The sequence below is a fragment of the Melozone crissalis genome, unplaced genomic scaffold, assembly GCF_028551555.1.
Source record: "Melozone crissalis strain CALT ecotype California unplaced genomic scaffold, PUWL_Pcris_2 ptg000029l_1, whole genome shotgun sequence".
Taxonomy (NCBI): Eukaryota; Metazoa; Chordata; class Aves; order Passeriformes; family Passerellidae; genus Melozone; species Melozone crissalis.
Window position 1 is genome coordinate 11,891,682 of NW_026535807.1, and position 27,002 is coordinate 11,918,683.

The 27,002-nt window shown below is 43.9% G+C and overlaps 1 protein-coding gene across 2 annotated transcripts; it reads right to left on the minus strand.

The window, feature by feature from the left end:
- Positions 1-1,735: 1,735 nt before the first annotated feature.
- On the minus strand, positions 1,736-25,429 carry IP6K2 (inositol hexakisphosphate kinase 2). 2 transcript variants are annotated; one of them, XM_054280842.1, is made up of 7 exons: positions 25,341-25,419; positions 20,111-20,211; positions 9,213-9,511; positions 6,858-7,080; positions 5,842-6,017; positions 4,544-4,719; positions 1,736-2,524 (listed from the first exon to the last, which is right to left on the minus strand). In XM_054280842.1, exons 3-7 carry the CDS (start codon positions 9,412-9,414, stop codon positions 2,027-2,029), a joined length of 1,275 nt encoding a protein of 424 aa, XP_054136817.1. In that variant the 5' UTR covers positions 9,415-9,511; positions 20,111-20,211; positions 25,341-25,419; the 3' UTR covers positions 1,736-2,026. The 2 variants fall into 2 exon arrangements, with proteins under 2 accessions (XP_054136817.1, XP_054136818.1); XM_054280843.1 differs by lacking the exon at positions 20,111-20,211 and having other exon boundaries at positions 25,341-25,429.
- Positions 25,430-27,002: the final 1,573 nt, after the last annotated feature.

The following is a 27,002-nucleotide window of genomic DNA, read 5'->3' on the forward strand; positions in this document are numbered from 1 at the left end:
ACCCTGCTGGCAGGGTTTCTGCAGCTCCCTGCCTGTACCCAGGGCCGTGTCTGCAGGCAGCTTGCATCACAGCAAATGCGATTGTTCTCATCGGATTTCATGAATTCCCTCCAGAGTTCCTACGTAACACAAGTACATTAGGGGACTTTATCCCTGCTAATTTCAGACGACAAAGTCAAACCATGTATCAGATGAATCTGCACAGGGAGGCTTATTCATAAGCAGCAGCAATGATAGAGCACTACAGTGCCTGCCAAGAGACTCGTCATTAGCTCATTAGCAGAGGACATCACATCCTAAACGGGAAAACTGAAAAGGAAACATCACCTTGCAGCCATGGCCCCTCTCCTTCTGCTGAGTGCATCTTGGAGTGCTGCTCATCAATGCTGAAGGCATTTTGCAGTTGAGATGCCAAAATAAGCAGCCCCATCCTCCCCTCTTGCCCAAGGGTTTTGCAGCCAGTGTCAGAAGTGGTTCACAGGGGCCTGTCAGCTGCACTCAATGCTGGAGTCTCACCCAGAAGCAACATACAGCCTGATCATGCTGCACAAGCCCATCTCCAGAGACAACAGCCCCTCTACTGGCATAAAATACTGAGGGGACTGCGAGATCTAAAAATACCTGTTTAAAACCAACATCAGTTGGTTCAGTTGGTGCCTGAACACTGTGGAACAACATAAACCTGAACAAAAAACAACAATAAAATCCCACCCACAAACTCATGTACAAGCAAAGGTTAAAAGCTTCTTTAAAAAGTACAAAGGAACACAGTAGAGCCATCAGACAGACTTTGATCAGGAGAACTTGATAGCAACTGCTGGGGAATATGAAACTGAAGCTACAGGGCTACAGCCAGCTGAAGAGGGTGACTTTCCACAAGCAGAGCTGCAGCCTTCCTGTCACATCCCACTTCTTTCCTAAGCAAGCCTGCAGGCAAAGTATGGGCCAGGGAGATGATTCACCTGACTCTTCTGCACAAACTGACTACTTCATGTTGATTAGCTGTAACAACAACTTTCCCAGCCTTACCTCAGCACTTCCACACCCATTTTTCTCTTGCACTATCATGATGACGCAGGCCCTGTATCTAAAAATGGTTAGATAAATGCTTCTTCTAACAGAACCGTTGGTTTAGTTGCTCTGTTATTACAGTTACTCACTGCCCTTCTCACTTTCTGATGCTTCCTTCCTGTCAGTTTGTCCCAAGTAAGATTTTAAGCTGCTTAAGGTTCTTTTCAGGCCTGGCAGCTCCGCCCTGGTTGCTGCTGTTGCAGCTATTCCTGTACAAGTTTTACACATTATGCCTCAGCTTAGGTTCAATAACATCTCTAGCTCTCTAGAAAGAGGTTACACAGCCTCTTTGTAGATACATAAGACCTAGTTACAAGACCCAGGAACAAGAAATAGGTTGTTGATTTCAAGAGCAAGTTCTCACTGATCAGTCCTCATTCAGGCTGGAAGGGACCTCTGGAGGCCTCTCAGAAGCTCTCTTTACCCCATCTACACAGGCTCTGCTGTCCCAGCCTCTCCTCAAAGGGCAGGTGCTGGGCCCTGCCAGCTCAGTGGCTCTGCTGGGCTTGCTCATCAGTCTCGACAGGAGGTCCAGGACAGAAGATGTGCTATCCCACAGGTGGTCTCATGAGGCAGGTAAGGCTTGTTGTTCAAATGATGCTTCTGCATGACACCAGAGACCTGAGCTTCATCTCCTCCTCAGTCACCAGCAACAACGGAAGCATCACTTACAACGAACAAAAAGAATTTTATTGGAACATATACACACAGGGATAACAGAGGTATCTGAGTAATCAAATATGGAATGTTTAAGAAAGTTAAAATAAATAAGGATACCAAGTTTTGCCAGTGCTAGGTCCAGCACCAATATAAGTAAATGCCCTCTGAACAAGTCTGACTCTGACAGGATTATCCCTGCAGAGCCTGTAAAGATTCCTACCACCAGAAAGTGGCCAATAATTTTGGAATACAAAGAGTCACAATAGTGCTTTCTGCTGATGTGCATTCACACTGTTTATTCACTACTTTCGTCTCTTATTTCTTTAATAATATCTATTAAATTCTGGAGTCCAAAAACGTAACCCGTGTCTTGGCCCTCGTGCACCACAGAATCTTCTCCATAGTACTTGCAGGTTGTGTGGGCAAAGTCTATCATGCGGACATCCACAGTGCTGGCAGTTGGTTTGTAGGCATAGGCTCCTGCCGACTCATCTGAAGATTCCTCTGAAAGGTCCTCTAGGTCCTCTGGATCCGAGTCAACGGCGACTTCCTGCCTCTCCTTGCCATCATAGATGATCAGCAAGGAGCTGGAATAGAAGCGATAGGACTCCTGTTTCTCCAGCACAGACTTGAGTTCAGTGAGTTTTTTAATAACGGACTCAAAGAGTTCCCTGCGCAGGTATTTGCCGTTATGAAAGAACTGGTAAAGTGCTTCTTTGAATCCTTGGACTGAGAGTTTTCTTCCATGGTATTTATTCATGAACATCAGCTGGCCAGTGCCTGCCTGATAGACCTGCATATACAAACACAAGACAAGAAAAAAGGAATAGTTAAAATTGCTGGTACACTGACTCCAAAGCCTCGAGAAGGGACAAAAAAAATGAAAAACTAAAAAAGCATGCTCCTTAAAGCTTTTACAAGATGACAAACTAATCTCCAAAACTGCTCTTGCACAATTATAGGAATTGCTATCAAGTGATCCAGCAGCGCCTGCGCAACTCAAGAGGAGGTGGAAAATTCCCTCAGTTTAGATTTGAGCTTTTCCACCCAGAATGTAAGAACGAGGACTTTAAGTGAGATTAGGAAAGCTGCAGCCAAGATCTCCAAAGTCAAGCTACAACTTGTACCACAGCCACTCATCCAGCTCATTACCAGTCTGTGCTCTAGGATGTACCAGTTGATTCTCTGCATGCTGAGATGTGACAGCAAACTTTCCTATAAAAAACTACAGTGTACCCCATAATCATTTGTATTTGAAGAAGTCAGAGGTGCTCCTGCAGAAAATGCCTTCCTGCAGGAAGGCACAGGAGAGTGATCTACACAACTGATAGTTCAATAATGCCTAAACATCTGGGTCAAGAAAGGATTGCAAGTGCTTCCAAAGTTCCTCTCTGTTTTCCAGCACAGGTCAACACTGGAAAGTGAACAATGGCAATGCCCTCCCTGCTCAAATCCCAGCACACTGTGGTTAGAAATGCAGCTCTCACACTTTCATTTCTGCCTCATGTTTTTCTCTGAATTTGAACAGTGAGCTGAACAGCACACATGCCAACAGCCCTGCTGTGGAACAAGTCCCAGCAAACACTGCTAGCATTCCTGGAATCTATTGGATAGGAGGAAACTTCAGGAAAAAACTCCAACACAAACATGTTGTTTCCCATTTGTCACTCCAGGAATACAGAAACAAGTAAACAAAAAATTCAGGTGAAAGTCCACACAATGTCCCCTCATCTGGCAACAAGTCTTATCACATTTACCAAGCACTTCTTGCCTGCACTTTGCAACAAGCCTACTTCAAGCAGTGAAAGATCTGTGGCTTTCCAAGTTACACAACAGAACTGATTGCTTCTTAATATTTTTACGAATTTCCACACCCTTAATTCAAAATGCATATAATTGGGCCCTTCTCAAACTGCTCTCTATGCTATCCTGACATGTTGATTGAATCAGTAGTTTTAACAGTTTTGAAGTGCTGATAAAGTGCAGGAGGCAGTTTGTGTGTCCAGAGCCTGGACTCACTGATGCAGAGCATGGCTGCAGATGCTGCCACCTCCAACTGATCAGCAACACTCAAAACCCTCCCTGTGCTCTGTGAAGGAAACGCAGCACAGCAGCTCAAGGTAACTGTTGCGGTGTGCTGTAATGTCCCATTTTAGACTTCCAGGTCACCTCTCAGGTGTGCCTATACCTCTTCCCCCTCACCCCCTTGCTGAGTGAGTCCTGTCAATCAGGCTTAACATTCCAGCAAGGCGTCGTGTGGTTGGTCAAGTTCAAAGGATGCCCCTCAGGCCTGGGGGCCATTGGCCTGTCTAGGTGTCCCTCGTCCCTTGAGACCCTGCCCCTTCCACCTGGTTGGTAGCTCACCTGTCCCTCCCCTTCCCCTGTCTCTGAGCTTAAAAGGTGAATCAAGCCATGTGGTCGGGATTGTGTTGGAGCAGTTGCCTACATTCAGACCTCTGTAACCATGGAATAAACCTCTGGATTTAAACCCTCCAGCAGAATCCATCTCCTTTTCCTCCTCACCATTCGCCTGAAGCTTTCCTCCTGAGGTAAACGGAGTTCCTAACAAGCCTGGACTTGTTCAGCGCCCAGCTGCAATCTCCAGCAAGCTAAAGGTATCTCTGGGGTGATACACCACAGTTGCCGCCTTTGGTCTAGCAGCAAGGGTCAGACTGGCCCAGGCACAATCTAACTGGTAATATTGGGATTCATATTCCAATAGTAACAACGTGTGAGATGCCTGCATAAATCCACAGTCCACTACCAGACACAGGTGCCAGGCTGCTGGGCACAGGTGTGAGCTGCCCCTCACCTGCATGCCGCAGACGCGCACGCCGATCACGGCCGAGGTGCTCTGCTGGCACTTGCGGATCTGATTCGCCTTCTTCTCCTCGGACGCGTCGTCGCCGTGCTGCCGGGTGCCCATCTTCAGGTCCAGCACACACGGCACCTCGTAGCGAGACGTCAGGTTCTCCAGCAAAATGAATTCTGAGCAGTTAAGGAACAAGGCTCACAACGAGGAGTACGGGTTTTATAAACATTACTGTGGATTTTATAGTGCCTCGCTCTTGACTCTAAGGATATCCAAAACATGCCTAGTATAAAGTAATCTAGAAAAATTACAGTTATATAAAGTTAAGATGCCCTCTCTGTTTTAAGCCAGTTCCAGTTTTACTGGTCTAGACAGACTAGTGAATTTCCACATTAAGTGACAGCCGACAGCAAGCAGGGTTATACAGAAATATAACGTGGCAGCTGACTTTGAATTATGACATATTTCCTGTCTAGCAAGAGACTTCTTTTCTGTGGGAAGTGAAGATTTTGTGTGTTTGTATTACCATTCAAAATCAGTGAAGCACTTTCACACCATCTTTACAACTTCAAAACATCTATATTATTACTGTTCCAAAGATATCACACACTTTTTAGGCAACTGAATAATAATCTACATTGAAATGGTGAGGAAACCATCCAAAAAATCCTAGCAATTTGATAATTTATTAGTCATAGATGTTTCAGTAACCCATCACCAAAACTCCTCACACTGAGAAATTTGTTTACCCCAGTATTTAGATAGTACTACTTTTGCAGGATGTATCAGTACCAAGCCTACAGCAAGATCAGTTTTTGATGGAATGCTCAGGGTGGAGATGTTTGCCTAGGAATTCACAGCACAAAACCAATGTGCTTCAGCCTTCATGGATTCACTCAGGTTTTTTTTCTCATGCTGCAATCCTACATGGCTGTTTATATTCAACTTTTCTTAAAGCTCATCGAAAAGAGACTACTAGAAGCAGAAACTTCAGGCACTGGAACACCCTCTCTATTTAAGAAACTGATGTGAAGAGGACAATAGTTTTTAAGATCACAATGTGAAGATTTTAATCGAGTTCTCTGAATTTCCCAGCTTAGGTAGTTTGTTACGTGCTGGAAAAGCACATTCTAGGAAGTGCTGGCAAACTCTTCAAAGATACCAAATAAATTATGGCTTCTGAGAGTCTCTTGGGACTGCAGTTAAGCCTGCTCTGCATTCTTATCTGGAATGTTCAAGAAATAAGAGGCAGAGCCCTACTCATTCCATTGTTATGAGGTATTTTCAGGAAAGGATACTATATTGATTTCGGTGCTTTGCATTTTCCTTCATCCGCTGTAACTGTTGCTGGTGACATTTCATGCTCCAAGGATTATGGTGTTTAAACTGAGAACTGACATTTCCTTTTTTCTCTACAGTATAATACAAGACTTCAGATTTCTTCAGCCACTCAAATTCTTCCTCCAGTTTGTGACTAGAAAAACAGAACAAAGTAACAAATTCCAGGTCAAAAGGAAAACAAGCTCTTGAAGAGGGGTTGTCAATGGATTTAACTTTACAAACTATTTTGCTCAACTTCACTAACAAAATCTTTTTATTTTCCTCTCTGTATATGTGAACAAGATGCCCATGAGTAGTGTTTCAACGACTACAAAGCCACCTCCATACAATATAAATGAGCATATAGCCAAATGTTACAAAACATGTAGTAATTCTACTTATATATCCTTCACCTGTGTGCACAGCTTCTATGAAGTAATGCAAGAGGCAGCAATGCACTTTAAGGTTTATCTTTGCTAAGGTCACTGTTTTTAGCACAACACATCACAGCCCACAGTTTATGGTGGGCACAATCAATAGGAATGCACAAGGGGGAAAATGTGACTAGCAGGGATAAAGCAGGATTCCTAACAAAGTATGCCGTACATAGTAGCACTTAAAAATGTTTGGGGTTGGTTTATTTTTAACTATTGTTCTTTTGCAGGTGAGTGAATGCTTTTTGTTTGTTTGTAGATCTGCTTTTTTGTGGTTAGGTTTCTTTGGTTTGTGGGTTTTTTTCTCTTTCTGAAGTGTCCAAAATAACTTTGGGAAACCTGTTTCAACTGACCACAGCAGAAAAGAAAATGAAGAGACTCAACTTAGCCTTTACTGAGGGCTAAGGACATACTAGTTTCACTAGTGAACCTGTCTGCACTGAAGAGGTCAGGAAAAACAAAAGAAACAAGAGAAGAAAAGAAAATGAAAGTGAAAAGAGTTCTAGGGAGTTCTCCAGAGTTCTGGAGAACAGAATTTGACAGCTAAAAGTCAAACTTACCTTTTCATTTTTTCCTCTTTCCTGTGCTGCCGGACCCATTCCTTTGATATCTTCTCATTTTCTAACAACACTGTTTTTTTGTTAGTCCACCGCAATAGCTTACTTTTGGGTTCACAGTCAGAGTTATCTAATTTTTCTAGGTTATCGTGGTCCCCATTTAATGGATATGCTATTAGACATAGGTTTCCATCTTCATCCTCTTCAAAGCTCACTGATACCACACCTGAAGAGAAAAAGGACCCAGACAGTTATGAACTGCTCAAGCCACAAGCAAGCCTTTTACAACGCGTTCTTTTACACTAAAAATGCAGCAACTTTATTTTTTCTCTTACCCCAGTTCTTAGTTTCTATCTTGCCACAGGCCAAACCTCATCTGCCAACCTAACAAATATCAAAAGAACTAGACAAAAATGACACCTCACAAAAGACAACTTATCATATTGGCACAACAATACAAAAGATCATTTGCTCTCTCTGAGGCAGTCAAGTAACAATCAAATAATAACAGGACACAATTTCAATTAATAAAAGTTTTTATTAATTAAAAAAAAAAATCTGACTGGTCTGATTCTAAGTGATATGTAAAACATTTGTTAACATCTTGCAGTGAAAAGTGACCTGCACAAAGTAAAAATTCACACTAAAAACTTTTAAAATTTTGCATGACAGCAAAGCAGTTCTCCGAACAATACTCAGTTAATAGATCTCAAGGGAAAGGAAAGATGTGCAAGGAGAGCAAAACAAGGGAAATGTCACATTACAACAGAAACTAGTCCAAAAGCTTCCACTTAAAATCACCATGTTTAATTATACATTTTTGTCTATTTTTTGGAATAGATTTTATTGATACTGGTTATGCAGCAATCTTATGGCGTAAGTAACAAAAATGCAATACAAAGCAAATCTGTTTGTGGTACAGAAACATGGTGAACCTCAAAAGCATTTTTTCTCCTTATCCTCCCCTCAGGAGTCTCTAAAGCACTGCATTGTATTTAAAGAGTCTTAGTGGAGCACTGGCAGATGCGCCCAGTACCACACGAATAAGTCTCAGGAGTTAATGGAGAAGCCATAACAATTATCTGCATTGGTTTTTATTTTGTTTTCCAGTCCTCTATTTCAGATCAGTCTGCACAGTGCTTGCAGCTCATCACTAGCTGGGGAGAGGTCTTGGTGAGAGACTGGCATTCCCAAGGGGGGCAGCAGCTCCCAGACCTGCAGGGCTGGGGCAGGGAGTACAGAACCTCTGACTGTCCCGATGTCACAAAGGAAAGGACAATGGGGGAAAGGGTGGGGGAGCCAGCTAACAAAAGGCTTCTTTGCCTTTACTCTGGAAAAAAAAAAAATCAGAGGTGGACCAAGAAAGGCCCTTCCCTCTAAATCCCTCCCCATACTTCCCAGAAAGCCACATACACTAGTACAATTGCTCTATTACATTTTGAAAAGTGTCATTCAAAGATCAGATTTTCTTCCAGTCCAACAGAACTTGTAATTAGACATGGCAGAAAGTCTCTGTAAATGAGCAGAGATTATTAATTCTGAAACATCACTGAAGTCTTCCATCACTTTCACAAACAGAACACAAAACTTCATCACCATCATGGTTGTTAAAATCAATGTGCTTTAAAAAGCAATTGCATTTTAAAAAAGTGCTTCAGACATATTAATCATTAGACAACAGTTGATGGAATAGAAGAAAGAAAAAGAAATATTCCTGTTAACTAGTTCAATTCTTAGGAGAACTGGAATTTCCACTCCTACATAACTTCTGACTCAGCCTCATCACAGCTACTTGATCCTTGCCTACCTAAATGCCATGAATTTTCATTTCCTTAATGGCAGAAATAACCCTGCAAGTATTCAACAAAACACCTTACTGGCATGTACTTACTGCAATTGAAATGAAAGTCAGAGGAGAAATCAAAGCACAAAAGAAACCACAACTAAGCTTACACAAAACACTATTATCCATCCTTACAAAATCCTTTGTAAACAAACATTAAACAAGTGGCAAAAAAAAATTCCACAAAAAAAAAAGAAAAAAGAAAAAAAAAAGAGGCAGATAATTACTGAAAATGTTCTCAAGCTGTTAGCTACTTACCTGTGCCTAAGGGAGATATATGGGCTATCACCAGCAGAGTTGCTCTACTCTAATGCTGTTAGTCAGCCCAAACACCAACTTGGCAAGCATTTCCACCCTGCATCTCCACAGCCTGCCTCAGACAACATCAAAATACATGAAAAAAACCCCTAAAATCTCTTCCACACAGAAGAGATTTCAGAGAGAACAGAGAGCACAGCACACTCGCATTAACAGAAACGAAAAGCCCGACCCCATTCAAAGGTTTGGTGACTTACCCTCATATTGTGGAGTGAATTTACGCATTTCTGTCGGGAGAGTCTCATAGAACTGGTGTTCTCTCTGAATAAGAGGTTTACAGATGGTCTTGTCATTAAACCGGAGGACACAGGAGTGTCCTCCAACTTGGTGGACAAAAGGCTCGAGTAAGACTCCCTTGGAATAGTGCTCCACTTCCATTGCTCCAAATGCTGGGCTCATCCTTGTAGCACATTAGATAGAAGACGGCGGCAGTGGTGAAGGCAGTTCAGAGCCTGAAGCCTCCGAGCCCCGCAGGTGTTTACTGTGATTCAAAAGTCTGTTAAGGCAAACACAGGAGAGCGGCGGCGGTCAGTGTGGGCGCTGTGCCCCGGGAGCGCGGCGAGAGCGAAGCGGGGCCGGGCCGAACAGAGCAGAGCCGAGCGCGCACCTCCCGCTCCGGACTGCGGCGACTGCGGCCGAGCGCGGGGCGCAGCCACCAAGGTTCTGCCGGCCACGCCCCCGCCGAGCGGCAGCCAATGGCAGCCTCCGGGGGGCGGGGCGGCCAGCGCGCCATGCGCACGCGCGCAGCGGCAGAAGCAGCGGGGCGGCCAGAGCGGCTCGCCGCGGCCGCACAGGCAACGCACCCGGGCCAGCGCCGCACAGACAACCCACCCGGGAAACCCACCCGGGCCAGCCCCGCCGCTCCCCCAAGGAAACCCACCCGGGTCAGCGCCGCCGCTCCGCACAGGAAACCCACCCGCGGCACCCAGGCGAGCCTCGCCTGCCGCACCCCAGCCCCCGACCGCCGAGACAGGCCCCCGCCCTTGTACAGGCCAGCCCGAAACCCGGGAATTATCACCGAGCGTACAATTCCCCCCTTCCAGACAAGGACAGAAACCAGCCGAGGTCCAGGGTGGGACGTGTATTGCACCGGTTCATTCACAAGAACATGTCAGATACCGAAAATATGACACAGATGCAAGCTCTTCACGGGCAAGCCCTAACGCTAATGTGCCATTTCCCAAGAACGCTTTTTTCCCCTACATTCAGCAGAAGGCAGTGGCCTGTGCCAGACGCATCCCAAAGATCTGCTCCTGTGACCGCACACTGCTCCGTGCTGGCCAAACACCAGCTTCATGCAACCTGCACTTCAGAGAGCAATTAAAGGAGCGACGCTGAAAACTAAAACATGACTGTCTTGTTCTTTGCCTTCCAGTAAATTTTTAAGTTGAGTTACTCTAATTTTAGACCAAAGCTTTAATGATTAACTTTTTGTGGCTAAAAACAACCTCATGCTCATTTTGCCTGAAGATAGTTACACGGACAATAATGCACTTAATTCAAAGAGACTACAAAGTGTTCTAGGTCACAGGTCTATTTTTATTTGTCCTCCTTAGATATTTAACAGCTTTACATTAACTGGAAAAGCAGAGACCTGCAGGCTTAAAGCAGCGGCACTACCAGAGCTACATACGCCTACAGCATGTCCTGGACATAAGAGCATTAATTGAATTAAACAACTAAACTGCTTAAAGAAACAACAGATCGATCAATTGAATGAACTCCAGGTCCTGGAATGTTTACCTGTGCTAAGGATAACAGGTCAATAAGAGCTGAACGTGGATTTTTTTCATGAGGCTTTCTGGTTTTTTTTTTTTATCCTCCTTTCTTCCAAGCACCTTATTTGACAAAACATTATCAGGTTCTTGTTGTTTTTTTCTTTTTTTCCCCCTTTAATCTGGAATAGTATTCCCCAGAAACAACACCATCTTCTGATAACCTATATTATTAAGATTACACCATTCTCAATAAACTTTCATTTCACTGTACTACTTTTAATTTCCTAGTATTCTTTTTCTAATGCAGCTACTGCATCACCACAGAATTTTCTAACTTACCTCAGCATCAACAATTTGACAACTCAAGAGACACACATATAAAAACCTCTCAGTTACACCCCAAACACAAACCACTTCAAAAAAATCTACCCAACTGCACCAAGCTGAGCAACCCTGGAGAGCCCTGGCAGTGGAGGAAAGCCAGGTAACCATGGCCTGTCCTCAGTCCTGGGCAGCCCAATGTGTCTGTTCAGCTGCCACAGTCAGGAGGGAGCACTCTCACAGCTCCAGAGTCACAGATTTATTTCCCCATGGCTCCCCAAAGCAGCACCCACTCCATGCAGAGCCACGCTGCTCTTCATAAGGCTCACCTGCAAGCTGGCTTACCAGCACACGTGTGACACACTTGGAGCTGCCTCCACACACTTGACAAGCCAGATTAACCCCTGAGTAAACTCTGAGAAGTGTTTCCATTCTCTCTACAGAAATTATAAGCATCAATCTGTATACTGCACCAGTAATTTTACAACTCTTGAGCTTTCTCTAGGATTTTCTAGAGACAATAATGCCTCCAGTTCTCTGGAATTTCTGAGGGAAAGGCAGAAGTGTGCCAGGTTTCACTGCAGGTGCATTTCACATGTACATGATCTTGCAGTGCAGAGCTTTACACTGGCACAGCCACATTTAACAGCCCTACAGAACAGCAGCAGTACAAGAGCCACTTTTTCCAAGCCAGCATCACCACTCTGTGGCTGCCTTCCTAATTACCCCTGATAGAGACACACTGATTGCCAACTGCAGTGATTCAGACTGAGAAAGCACCTTGCAACATCCTTTAACCTCAAACACTTAAATCTATCCCAGTCCTCCTGCATTAGAGTTGCATCAGCAGTTAACTCGTGAAGATATTTGTGCCATAAAAATGACTCTAGCAAACATCATCTCCAACACATGTACACCTTGTTTACCCCAACACATCTTCAGGGAGCTCATTAGTAGCAGCTCAACTTGTTTGCTTTCATGGATGCCCAAGCAGTCTGGACAATACTTGTGTGCAGATTGCACTCAGCAATGGAACTGCCAAGCACAGAATTGAACAGGACTATTCATTGTACTTCACCCTTTCCTGAACAAGTAATATCTGGCAGCACATCACACAGTGCAACTTCCCATTGGAGGAAAAAGAAAGTTTTTTTTCATGCTCTGATATTATACAAATTATCTGATAAGTTATTATAAGTTAGGGAGTATTTAGATAAGGGTGGGGGTTTTTTGAGAGAAACAACTGTGTTGTACATAGTCCAACACAGTGTACCCAGTCAGCACTACCACACGACAAATGTGAAACTACCAGAAATAAAGGGGAAGGCTCACACAAATGAAGATGAGTTTACTGTGCCTGTATTAGTAAGTTCTGCTTCTGCTTTTATCTTCCCAAAACTGCAGCACAACTCCCCCATGTTCCGTTTCTATGAGTGAATTTTTGTAGTACATATCCCTGCTGAAAAAGCTCTATTAATACAGCTCTGCAGCAAAAACTGTGCAAGGACTGCTGAGCAGAGCATCAGCAAGAAGCTCCTTGCCATAAAGCCTTTAGCTGAGCTCCTTAACTGTGCAAGGCATCTCAGTGCCTTTTTATGAACCTAAACCAGATCTATGTGAACACTGTAACAATGCTCAAGAAGACAGCAGCAAGCCCAGGTCATCTTGTCAACAATTTAGGTTTCAATGAGGCCTTAATTAATTAAAGTGAAAACTAACATATTTTAGCCATTCAAGAAGCACTGTTTATGTAATAAATTCAGTCTCTTTTCACCCAATAAAATTCTTCTCACTTGAAAAAAGGTTTTGAGTAAGACCCTACATTTTTTCTGCTGCATGCCTTAACATTACCATTACTAACAACTAGGATTTGTTTATCATTTTGGCTCTCCTTAATAATTGGAATTTTGCCATTCAGATTAACAGGGCCTGGAGCACAACTGTAATGCCCATCAGAAATGCTTTGCACTGTTTCATCTATAAATACCTGAATTCCATAAACAGCCTCACAATATGCCAAACTGGCTGCAGTTCCTTACAAATAAAAGCTTTGACCTAAGACCAAAAGTTTCAAGCGGCATTGATGTTGATCAGCACAAGCACAATGCAGTTTTTCTCTGCCTTTCCTCTGATTCTACACCCAGTTTGTTCTTAATGCTCTTTGGGAAAGAAAGAGCCCAGAACAGCTGGTTTTAGGCAATCTTCCCAGATAGCAAATGCAGGCTCACTGTACCCTGCCCTTTTCCTCCTACGTGCTTTTAAGTGCCTTTGACTAGTTTTTGTTCAAACAACACATCAGCCATAAAAGCAGATTTACTAACCCTTCACATGTTAAGCATTTTAAGAAAAAAATCTGACATAACTTGAAGGAGCAAATAAACATGTGCCTAGATACAGCAACATTCACTTGAGCAATGTCATTCCTACAGTAAGCAGCAAAAGATGTTTAAAACCCAAACCTGCAAGAGAAGTGACATTTATAGACACCTTATCCTCGTCACATGTGACAATGACCATCAAAAGAATACCACAATGAATTCATGTTTTCAGGCTCTTAACATTAATCCCAGGTGACGGCATTCTTTGGAAGGTACTTCATGTCATTACAGATTCTCAGCTTAGTCCCACACGTAATTGCATTAATGAACACATCCTCTGGAGAGCACAGGTCTCAATTAAGCAGCAGCTTCTTCCTTCATAACAATCTTAAAAGTAATACACCTCCCGCCAAACCTCTGTCATGATAGAACTACTGATGCAGAACTGCCCTTCTGTTGAATCTGTTAAAACTGGGTTCTCTCTAGTGCAGGCTTTTTGCTTTGGATGGTTAGCATCTTCAGCTCCACACAGCCATAAATCAGCTTTACAGGGACAGAAATAGCAAGGCAGCAAAGCTTTCTGCCTGTCCTTTTTTCTCAGTTCACTGGGGAGTGCAGAGGAAGCTGACAGGGTAGGGATCTGCAGAGCAGAGCTGCTGCAGGGTGATGAAGCAGACAAAGCAAAGCCCCTGCCCAAGGTTCCAAGGTATCGTGGTTTGATGCTGCTCACACACTCTGCCCTGCCACAGCTGGCAGAGGAGAGAAAACAAAAACTAACAAAGGCTTCACAAGCTGAGGTAAGGACCAGGAGAAACACTTCAAGGGCAAAACAGGCTCAACGTACGGCTGCAAAGTGAATTTATTACTAACAGAATCAGAGGAGGATAGTGAGAAGTAAAATAAGCCCTTAAAACACCTCCTGTCCCTAACTCCTCCCTCCTTCTCACCAACAGCACAGAGACAGGGCACAGGAGTTTCTGGGTCAGTGCATCACTGAGATTTTCTTCTGCTGCCCTGGGAGAGGAGTCCTTCCCTGTGAAGCCTTGGGGTCCCTCCCAGAGGAGACAGTTCTCCATGAATTCCTCTGGGTCCCCTCTCAGGAGCAGCTGGTCTGCAGCACCTGCTGCAAGGTGAATTCCCCCCACAGGCACAGAGCCCCCCAAAACTGCTGCCATGTGGGTCTCCCTTCCCATGGGGGGCAGCACTCCAAGGACAGGCTGCTCCAGCCTGGAAGCAGGGCCCTCTCTCTCCACTGGGGCTCCTGCTGGATCACAGCCTCCTCCAGGCACCCACCTGCTCTGCCATGGGAAACTCTCCATTGGGCTGAGGGAGGATCTCTGGATCCCCATGGATCCCCATGGGCTGCAGGGGAACAATCTCCTTCACCATGGCCTGCAGGAGAATCTCAGCTCCAGCACCTGGAGCACCTCCTGCTCCTCCTTCTCCACTGACCTTGGTGCTGCCATGTTGTTTCCCTCGCATGTTCTCACATCCTCCTCTGACTAAAAGTGAAACTCTATAACTTTGTTTTGATTTCCTTCTTAAACAAGTCATCACAGAGGCATCATCAGCCTCTCTCATTGGCCCAGCCTTGGCCAGCAGCCTGTCCATCTTCAAAGCCAGCAGAGATTGGCTCTGCTGGACATGGTGGAAGCTTCCAGCAGCTCCTCACAGGAGCAATCTTTGCGGTCTCCCTGCTACCAAAAACCAGGCCATGCAAAACCAACAAGGAAAAAGAGGAATGGCACAGTCAGCCAACAGGATAGAAGAGTACCAGTGACCTATTAGATCAGCCAAAGAGAAAACTGCTTCAGCCCAAAGAACATTCAGGAAGAAACAATAAAACTGAGACTGGGCACAGAAAGGTGCAAATAACAAGGTGAAAAATACATGGTCTGTTTTTGAGAGCCCACCCCTCCACCTGTGTCATGCACAACACTGAAAAGGTACTTCAGGTCTGAGCTGGTACATCACACATTGCTCAAAGAGAATGACTTTTCACAATTGAAACAGGATAAACACATTTTAAGAGCCTACGCTAATACAGCTATAAACCAAGAATGGCTACAGGAATTTTACAAGTCCTCATATGACTGAACCACTTGTTCCATCACTAATAATGTGGTACTTTACAAGTAGCAAGGTACATTCCTTCCATCAAAGAAAGCAGAGGACACAACTTTAGAGCATTAAAAGCATTAGATTACGTTAAACATGCTCAGGTTCAAAGTCTTGCACAGCTTGTGATTCATTTTTATGAATTGCTCCACACAAAACACTTGTTTTATTAGCAAATATGCCCAGAGTAACATGAATAATGATTTGCTTCTAACATTCACTCTAGCTACTGCTTGGCTCAGAAACTGAAGTTACTCTGGTCTGTTCTGTTCTCAGAAGTTCCTAAGATTAGAATGTAGCTACTCATATTCTCTAGTGTCCACCCAGCTGGACACAAATTTGTCACAATTAAAGCAATTACGATAAATGAGCTCTGCATTAATTTATCCAATTGTTTTAATCAATTCCTGATTCTGAGGATGCATTGTACCTCTACACAGAATGCAAATCCCACATTAGGATACTTTTTGAAGCCTTCTGTATCTGCAATAGAATTAATATAACTAAGCAGTAAAAGCTATAGTTTATAATTTTTAACTCATTGAGACAGAAATGCAGACCCCACATAATAATGTGCTCATATTAATCTTACAGTTTTGGGAAAAATCTTAAGAGCAGCCCTAAATTCTGCATGATTATAAAAAGCAGACATTTATTCTGGTAACTAATTTGGAGGGAAAAGTTTATCTTTGACAGAAAAGTGCACTGACAGTGTCAGTTCTCAGAATTTTTTTATTTATAAACAAAACCAAAAGTATTATAAGCAGCAAATAATTGAAATTTAATAAAGCAGTCAATAGTATTTAACACCATGAGGAGTAGAGGGACAGTGTCATAGCATCAAGGGGGAGGAAATACCAGAGTGTTTCTTTAAAAGAAAGACTGGGGGAGGAAAACCCCTTCTTTCTCACAAAGTACAACCTGAAAGGGGCTGTGATGATGAAATGATGCTGAGCTGTAACTTCCTATGCAAGCCAAGGCTGTTTAAGCTCTTCTGCGGCAAATCAATCAATGTAATGATCATTAAGTTACATGACTTGTACTCAGGATGAGTAAGCATGATGGTTTGTACAAAGACTCAGCAGAACACTTCACACTCCAGAGTAACCAGCTCCTTCAGACCTGTTCAGTCTATGTGTGCATTCCCTGTGGAAGCAGAAACACTTTTACTACAGCTTTTAGTGGTAAATCATGAGGGTGCTGGGAGTCACACACTGTAGTGGCACATCTATCATCACCACCTACAGTCACAAAAAGCCAAGAAAGCAAATTTTTCTTATTGCACGCCATGCACTTGGGCTAGACCAATAAAAGCAGCCACCTGCTTCTTAAAAATATTGATATAATTTATTTTTTTTATACTTATCTTTACTAAATGGCTGGTAACTGCAGCACTACATTGCTGCAGTTCAGAAGAATTAAATAACATCTCCAGATAAATAAGGAAACAAGTGCCTTGGATTAATTTCACAAATTAAGGGCTATGTACTGCAGAGCATACTGGCTGTCCATGGAAAATTCTGATTCAAGAGGGACTCACAAGGATCATAATTTACTTAATCATGCATAACAGATGGAATCTAGAAGCCCAGAATTATACATGAACTCATGCACAAAATTCCTACAAAAAATGTTTGCAAAACCTTTGGGAACATGACAACTCCACAGTAGTCTTGGACTATCAAGGTAAAAAGCCAATCCTGTTTTTAGCATCAGCTTAAAATACTAGCAAACATTTAACATTAGCAAAAAGGAAGAACACATTTTTCTGCTTTCAAACTACCAAAAAATACCTTGAAATGCCTTAGCTTCTTCTAAGGCTGTCACATCTAAAGGTACTACTCCTAGATATTTCATCCGCTCTGAAAGGAGAGGCCAGTCCAAAGCAGCTGCAATGGCAAAGGACTCACAAGTGCTGCATTAAATCCTGTTCTGTTGTTTCTCAGCAGTGTCAGACAGCACCCTGAGATATCCTTCCCTGTAACCAGAGCACCAAGCCTTTTCTATGCACTATGAATTTTGTCTGTAATACAGAAATGAAAGACCATGCACTGAGATGTTGAAAAATGTATAAAGATGGAATCTTTCAAGGAAAACCATTTTTTTAACTAGCAACATGTTTATCCTATCTCCTTTTAGCCCCTAAACAGGGAGTTCTAGTTTTGTCTTCCTTTAAATAAAACCCAAACACAGACATAAACACTGCCACATGTATTTATACCTGTATATTTAACACCATAGCTACAGAGCCACCTCCTCCCCAAAAGACTTTTGAATAGAGCTTTAACAGAGAAAACTGAAGAATTATGAAACATTAGGCATAACATATTGAGGAAGCAAACTACACACAAACCAATTTGAAGCTGCATGATGTTCTATGACTATTATTCCTCATGCACAATTATTATTCCTATCTTCCTTAAACCAGGTCTACAGTATCAGGAGAAACTCAGTTCCCCAATCCTTTTGTCCAGGAAAGCAAGACAAGTCACCAAAGCCATCTCCAAGAACTTCTGGCTTTTTCATAAGTGTGCACAGCAACCCCTCAGCTGCAATTTCTTAAAATTCAGCAAGGAGGTTATGTGCCCTGTGCAATTGATATTTCAACATCTAAAAAAAGCAGCAGCTTTCAGCCTTCCCCACACCATTTGTAATCTGTAATCTTAACTCCTACAGTTACAAAGTTCTGGAGAAATGCCAGTTTTACCTCTCAAGTAAAGCTATTTTATCCTCCTGGAACTAAAATAAAGCCAAGTTACAAGTTACTAAGCATATTCAGACAGAAAAGAGCATGCAATTCTGACCCATGTAGCTTTTTCAGGGATTGTGTAATTTAAGAACCAGTCTCTTTTCCAAGTAAAAATACCATGGAAACTAAGAAACCTGAACCACCAAAACTAAGCTACTTAAACTTCCTATTTAGAAACTGATCCATCTTAAAATGGTGTTCTGGCATCAGCAGCCAAAATCACCAGTTGCTACAAAAAGACAGTACCACCCTTTGTCATGGAGAAACCAAAATAGCACCCAGCCTTTAATCTGCTGAAAATATGACAGCAAGAGCTAAATTGTGTGGATTACAAACATGAAAGTATTATTCAAGACACCAACACCCTCAAGAAATTCCAGCATTAAGATGAAATAAATCCAAGGCTATGCCTTTCTCATCACATGAATTTAGCAGTCTGGGAACTTTATTTTGAGTCACTCAATGGAAGAACACGGAATCTCTGTCACACAGGACAAGTGTCAAGTCCCTTTCAAAGTCCACCCTCCTTTAACTACACAAAGATTTTCTCTCCCTGTAATTGTTTTAGAAATCCCAACCTCTAATGCTTTTTATACCATAAGCACCAGGGGCCCAAAATTAAAGCTTTGATGCCTAAATCCTACAATCCAAGCTAACTCCTTGAGCAAAAACTTCCAAAGGAATGCACAGCAAAGATCACTAACAAATGCATTGTTATAGGAAGAGTGGCACTCTAAATGCACAGTAACCTATTTAATGGTTATCATTTATGTGTATATTCACCTATACCATCAATACTCCTAAAAAGTTTAGTCCCTTTATGTGGAAAAATGATTGAAAAGTAGCCCAGAATGAGACAGTTGTCATGTTTTGGAATACCCATCCCCATTTTTAACTGCAGTTCTACAAATGTAGGTTCTAAGAATAATTCTAATGACTAACATAAATGGAGATTCTGCTCCAGAACAGTTCACATTAATGAAATGCATTGAATATATATTTTAGAAATGTATTTTTGTTTCAAAACATGGCAAACTACTGCAAACACACCTCAATTCAGATAACACAACCCAGATTTGCATCTTAAAGGGAAGAGCTGGTATGAGTCAGGGACCTCTACAGGCTCTTTCCCCAAAGAGCTGAAAGTAACTGGGACCCAAGGCCTTGAACACAACTCCCTGCAGGGCTGCCAGTGCAATTACCAAAGTTCAAATGCAAAAGATACAGTAGAGTAATTTCCATGTGCTTCTTGTTTAAACTCTTGTTTAACTGGATGAGAGCAAGCAAGGACAGGAGAGGAGTCTTACAAGACAGACTCTCACATGGCACAACAAAACCAAGGGAAAAAAATCTAGATTGTTTCCCCTGGTAAATGCAACTCACTCTAAGAACAGTTTCTTCCCATGAAAAGGATCTTTTCTGCAAGTACACCTGCACAATACTTAAAAAATGCTTTAAAAAATTATTTATGTATTTCACGTTTCATTGTTCAGTGATCTCCCCTTACACCATCTGGGGCCAATTACAGGCTTAGCATAATAATCACTGACAAAGAATGAATCCATTTTAATCTCATACAGTTTACATATTCAAACAGCAATACAAAACCACTTGAAAAAAATCTTATCAATTACAGTAATCTAGAAAAGGCAGCTTCATCAGGAGCTTGGCTGTATTGCTCCTATCCTTGAAGCAGGCTGAAATACATTTATTGACACACAAGAGCTAGCTAGTTTAAACAGCCCAGGCAATGGGATACAGCTGGAGTGTGTCTTATTCCCCTAAAAATATCTGTTGCTTTAGAGGCAATTTTTATAGCAGCCACCAAGTGTGCACTCCACAACTGTCTTCAAAGAGAAATCATCACTCACCAAAAGGGGAAGAAGCAGACTGGACGACTGCCAAAAAAATATTTTGTCTTCAAAATTCCACAACATAGCACCACCATCCAGAGTGTGCTGATGTTCCAACTCTGCATTTCCAAAAAACAGCACATTATGAGGGGGAGAAAATATTTCAAGAAGTCAAGCTTATGAAAAAAGCACTTTATTTTTTGAAAGCAAACGTTGCACAAAGTCATGTTAAAACATTATTTGCACTTTAAGACATAATTACAATTCAGCACTTAGGTTTAAATACGTCAGAGGCTTTGTTTAATGGAACAACTTGGAGCCAGTCATCATCTCACCAGGCAATTCACTGCAGCTCCATCAGATTTACTTCATCTACCTTCACACTCAAGGGACTACTTATCTATCTCCACAAATTCCAAATTTTGTTCCCACCTTTTTGTTCCCGCCTCGTTGGAAATGCCACAACTTTTGAATTTTTCTTACGTAACTTTGGTCAGGGTTATCAAGAACTATACCCTCAAGTTTAATACTCACAGATGTCTCTTCAGAAAACTGACTGGTTCTATTAAGCCAGAACCAATTTTCCTAAGGTATCTTGAACAGATTCCCAGTTGCAATGACAGTTCTGTGAGTAGGAACACACCTACCCATCAACTTAACCTTCTATCTTCTATTAAATTCAATCAACCTTCTGAAAGTGGTAACACCTCAGAAAGGTAAAGATTATGCCTATCATGTCAGGCAGTTTCACTTCTCATTTCTGTAACCTCATGACACTAAATTATGTCACTGAAAAAAAAAAATCCATTGCCACCACACTGTCTCCATATATCCAAAGCACAAGGCAAATAAATTACCATTTTTCTGGAAAAATATATGAAAAGGGAAAAGAGCAAATGTCAAAAGAAAAGAGGTCATCTTTAATAAGCATGAAATTAAGCAGCACCCAAAATTCCTGATAAGGTTTCAGGCAGTGTAGAAAATTTCTGCATCACAGCACTGCACAGCTATTTGGGTATGCTTAAAGCCCTCTGTGCTTCAAGAAAGTAAAACCATTTTTGCTGTACTCATTACAATATATTTTGGCATAAAACCCCTCAAACCCTTGCTTTTTCTAATGAAAAATAACCTCAATAACTGTATCTTCTGTCCTTGAGTCTGTTCATTTTAAGGCTCAACAACCGGGGATGCCATTAACCAGCTTAAGCAAGTCATCCAAATTACTTTTTTCCCTTTCCTTCCAACCTTCTGGAGGCCAGCACAGCAGGACAGAAGCCAGGACCAAGAGAGGCAGCACAGCTGAATGGCTGCTGTGTGAATTCAGCAGCTCCTTGGTCTGGCTGGTGAGCACGTGCCCAGCCCCACAGCAGGCCCTGCCTGTGCCACCTCCTGCCCTCCATCCACCACGGCACTCACACAAAGCCACACTCTCGTGCCCAAAGCCATTTCATGAGCAAGCCTTTCTTTTCCCAGGAAAAAGGCAAACTGGGCAGTAACTGGTCCCAGCTGTGTCCAACAGAGAATCCTCCAGATGCAGGAGCAGTGCAGGCAGAGGGTCAAAGGCTGCAGGCTGATAGCTGATAACAGCAGAGTGGTACACTCTGTACCTATTATGAAGATTATCATCCCCTTATCCTGACACAGCCTGGCTGTCAGAGACACAGGCAGGGCTGCAATGCCTTTGTGCCACACAAGCCAAGAATTTGCAGAAGATTTCAGATTTCAAGCTCTGAACACCTGATTAAACACAACCAATGACAGACCTTCATTTGAACAAACAATTTTGTTTCCATTATGCCTTCAGTATTTCAGATTTTGCAGGAGAAATTTCTAGCTGCTTGCAGTAAGTGACACAATGTCATACAGCCTTTTACAGAAGCAGGAAAGAAAGAACCACTTTGCAATAAAATAAATTACTATGAAAGGCCCAAAATTAACATTCTAATGAGATATTTCTAACAAAAATTACAGAAATTCCTATCTGCAGCTATCTCTTAAAATCCTTAAAATATAACCTCTGAATATTTGTGAACTATCCCTGTATTGTTTCAGAGATGCAACGACCTTGGCCAAGACAGCAAGCCAGATAAAAGAATTAGCAAGAGGAAAAATCCTCTCCCTGCAATGGAAAATTTCCATCTCTTGAAGCAAGGCAGAGATGCTGAGCCGGACCTGCGTTGCCTGGAGACCGACGGCAGCTTCGTGCCAGCAGGGAGGAGCCAAGCACCGGCAAATTCAACAGCTGAGGAGGGGCTGAGCTGAATGAGAGGCGGCAAGGTCTCTCCACACGTCAGTGTAAAACCTGACAGCTCGCAGCTAATGGTTCTAGCCCATGCTCACTAGATAAATAAGAATTATTATGAATGTAAAATGTCAGCTTAAGAAAATTTCAAACTGCTCTATATTTGGCTCTTACCCCCACACTTTGGGTACAACTAGAGCAGTAAATGCCACACACACGATAAAAATTATAGCTGCAGCTCAGTTTCTGCCCTTTCAATCTTTGGATGTGGTAGGTGAACTTTTGGAATATGTTCCTACCCATTAAACAACCTCTGTGCTTAAGCAAGGGTGCAGAAACATTCAGGAAACCAGTGAATTTCATCAAAAAGGAAGAACCTATACCTTGGCTGAGCACCAAAACCCACATCAAACCTTGGCTCACCTCTAAACCAGCCTTTGCCCGCAGCCTTTCCCACCTGCAGCACAGCTCCCCAGGAGGGCCAGCATTGGGGATGTCAGACAGCAGACACTTGTTGTTTTGCCTGTTCTGGTCCTGGAGCTGCTCTCAGGCTCAGGCAGGTGCTAACCCAGCTGCAGGAGCAGCACTCCTGCCCTCAGGAACACCCCAGCCATCTCCCCATTTCTAAGGACCATCAAATTAAGAATCATTGAAAAGAACTGACACTTAATACCATTTACTCCAGAATTTCCCAGTTCAATTCACTCAAAATACTCAGACAGTAAAGAACTAGAGCTTTCTAAAGAATGGTTTCTATTTCATTTATCCCTGTAGGTAAATTCCACAGAGATACTCCCTGTCAGTAGTGAAGCAGATCTTTCACCACCAGCCTGACAGCACCTATTTCCCTGCCTCCAGCTCACCCAAAAGGGCAGACACTTGTGTGTCACCACTGCTGACAGACTGACACCCCCAGTGCCTCGAGGTTTGCATCCTTCCTCTACCCTTCAACATTAAAAACTTCCCCAAAATACCCTCACTCTCCCCAGCTGACTGGAGAACAACTAAAGCAGCACCAACACCACTGATCTGGATGGAAGCCCAACCACTGACAGGCAGCAGAGAGGTTCTTTAACATCTTTTCCTATCCTGGTTTTTCAAAACCTCATGACTGACAAATGTTAAATTCCTTCAAAGCAACTGGTAGGGAAAGAATTTTTGTAAGTACAAAGCCCATGATTCATATGATTGACCACTGTCCAGTTTTCCAGCTGCTTCCAAATTTCCACCCCCACACGGCTGTGACAGCTCTGATCCACCTTTCCTCCAAAGGAAGCAGCAACATGAAGCTTGTGGTGCTTGTATAAATGAATTACCATAGACAGGATAACAGACTGTTACTTCAGAAAGTATAAACATCAAAGACAGAAAAGGCATAAGAACTGTTTTTCAATTAAATGAATGTAAATTTATGAAAAGCTACACAGCCAAGTTTAATGTCTGGAATTTCTTACAAACAAATACACTTGAATGGCTGTAATCCTTCCCATGATCCTTAACTTCTGAACACTTAAGATTATTTTTTAAAAATAAATTTTCCCGAATTCTGGAAGTTAAATTACTGGATTTTTCCTTATTTACAAAAGAAAAAAAACATAACAGCAATCTGGAAAATACTAAATCAGCAACAGAAAACAAATTAATCAGTTCATTTTTAAAACACACATATTTATATATGGATGCATGTGCACATAAACCCAGTTTCCATTCCTAAATGTTACCAATAAGTCTTGAAAGCACACAAATTAATTCAACTTAAAGAAAACTTTACAAGTCGGTTTTGTTTTTATATGAGAAAAACTATGAGCAAAGAGGCCAATTCTTGGCCAAAACAACCCTGACCTTGTTATCCCCAAGTGTCAGATCTGTTCTACCACCATTTCAGTGCTGCATGTTGAGTAATGACCAATAATCCATCACCTGACTAAGAAGTTAAACCAAACATTAATATTCCAGAACCAAGTATTAAAGCAAAACTCTAATTAGAGTATTTGAAACAAAACTGTCCCCTTCGATGTTCACAAAAAGCACAGGGGCACTGGATGCATTTCTAAAACACCTGAGTATATGGGACACATAAGGCACTGTGTCAAAAAAAAAAAGGGGAAAAAAAAAAAAAAAGGCAGCCTAGAAGTAGAGGGCAATTAAATGCCAGCATATATCAGGAAAGATATCAGCGTTAAACATGCGTAGTTTTCACAGTAGAATTAAGGCCAAGGGCATATCAGGGTGTAACTACCAAGAAGTTGTTATTCTATCAACAACGATAACATTTATTTTTTTAAGCTGGATGACTATTTCCAAAGTCTCAGCCCTAAGTGTTTTTGTTTAAACCGACTGCAGCTCCCAAGCCACGTTAAAAAGGTATTACAAAATCGTCATCCTCAAAACAGTTCTTAATAAGGCATCACCCAAAACTTCCAGTTTACAGAGAAAATGGGCATTCTTGAGCATCACATCCACTTATGCAACGCATCCCGCAGCACCCGTTTTTCATTTAGAACTATTACCGAGCGCACCAAGCAGCCGTCAGAGCAGCAGCAGCAGCACACCCATCACCCCGGCAAAACGGCCAGACAACGTCTGCGGACTCACGGACCTGCTGAGTAACAGCGGGAGCCGAGCGCCAGCCCCGGCTCCGAGCCCCGGCAGCGGCACCGCGGCCCCCCCGCGCCCAGCCCGGCCCGGCCCGGCCGGCAGCCCCCGCATCGCGGGGAGCGCAGGAAGCGCCGAGCGGCCGGGGATGCTCCGCGAACGCTGTCACCGCTGTCCCCGCTGTCCCCACCCGCGTCCCCGGGGTGGCTCCAGGCCAGCGCCCCCCTCCCTGCCCGCCGAGCCCGGCAATGCCCCGAGGCCGTCACCGAGCATCCCCTGCGGGCAGCCGCCCATCCCCACCTCGCCGGGCCAGGCACCGATCCGCGGGCGGGCGGAATGGCAGCTGTTCCCCCAGCGGCGACCGCCCCCGGGGCAGGAGCGGCGGCGGGGGGAGCGGGGCGCGCCCATTACCTGGTGCTGGGCCGGCGCCGGCGGCGGCCTCAGCGCTTTTGTTCCTCAGACGTCAAGATGGCGGCGCGGCGCGTGGCCGGCCCTCCTCGCTCCGGCGCGCCCCGCCCTCCTGCCCGCCTCTCCATTGGCTGGGCGCGCACCGCCGCGCGCTGATTGGGCGCCGCCGGCGCCGCTGTTGCCAGGGGAGCGGGGTAGGGGAGTCGAGGCAGGGGTGGCCCCGGCCCCGGCTTTCTTCCGCAGCCCGGCCCCGGCCGCCTGCCCTTCCAGGGGAGCACGGGGGAGCGGGGCCGCGGGACAAGCGGCCCCTCCGAGCCTGCCAGCGGGCCCTGCCAACGCTCGCAAGGCACACACAGGGCTGGGTGCCCGGGCCGGTGCTGGGCAGCCGGCTGTGGCCCCGAGCTGTGAGGCAGCAGCCAGGCACGCACAGGGTGTAGCCTGTCCCGTTCGCCTCCCTGACCTGTCGATTCCACTTCCGCAGCCATGCTCAGGGCTCTCCGTCACTTGCCCTCAGTGCCTGCTTGGAAACCATTCGTCCCCTGGTGTGCGACGCTGCCCTCAGTTGGGACGAGCCCCGGGCTCGGCTGCGGGGCTCCAGCACAGCTCGCCCGCTGAGGAGGCGAAACACTGCCGAGCCCTCGAGGGCTGTGTGCCTGAGCTCACTGCACATCCCGTGCTTCTGTTTCTATCCACCAAAAATCTCAGGCAAACGCAGCTGAAGGTCCTGGAGGCTCTCCCCACTCAGCTTCACCCTGGATGACTTTTTCGGCCCAGTGGCTGATGCTCAAAGTGCAATCACAGTCGTTAAGGTTTGAATGCAAAGTGAACTGCGGGTAACAACAGCCACCATCATTGTAAGGAAAAAAGAATAATGAGATAATTGCAGTTTAAATTACTAAGCAACAGTCTCTGACAATGAACTTAGTAACGCTCTGCCATCTACTTAATCACACTAATGAGACAGAACAACTCCACTTAGATACAAATTACTATGCATTTCATTTAAATAAAGGTCAGAGAGCTAAAAGCCACACAAGCCACCACACTTCTGCTACACAACACACCCAGCAACAAGCATCCTTTTTGATTGGAGGGGACCCAGCCTTTCTGGCTCTGAGCTGCCAAGGCAGGGCTGCATGGGGCATCTTGCTCAAACCTCCCACTTCTGCTTCCCAACTGCCTGCCTGTGTGGGCCTCGGGCTTCTCTGGCTCAGGAATAGCTCCTTGGTTTGGAGAGGTGAGCACTGGTTCACCAAAGAGGTTTAGAGGGCAAGAGATCTCTGGTTTCTAATTGTTCTAAAGTAAAAGCATGGCTAAAGTCTTGTGTAAGAGACAATTATACCCCTTGGTTCTCACTGCATAAGATATCTCTCTTGTTCATCAGGCTGACAGTCACAGCCAAGCAGGCCTGCTTGGTGAGAGTGTTTTCATTTATCTGCCTGGTGCAATCGTGATTATCTTAATATAAAAGTCTGGTTTTGTGTGTGTCTCTCTCCATTTAAACCTGATGACTTCCCTTAGATATTTAATTTAATTTTTTTTTCAAATCTATGCCTCTTTGGGCTGAAGCTGGTCTTGAGAGGGCAGGTCTGTAATTTACTGAAGAAATTTGACTGGCAGTTATGACTGGAGGGTATTGACACATGCTGCTAGTTTTAATCTGTG

Coding starts and splice junctions, on each gene's coding strand:
- IP6K2 (XM_054280843.1), bottom strand. CDS start 9,414: ATGAGCCCAGCATTTGGAGCAATGGAAGTGGAGCACTATTCCAAGGGA. Junction 7,081..9,212: donor ATTCACTCCACAATATGAGG/GTAAGTCACCAA, acceptor TTTTCTCTTCAG/GTGTGGTATCAGTGAGCTTT. Junction 4,720..5,841: donor AAAGCACCGAAATCAATATA/GTATCCTTTCCT, acceptor TTAACTGCTCAG/AATTCATTTTGCTGGAGAAC.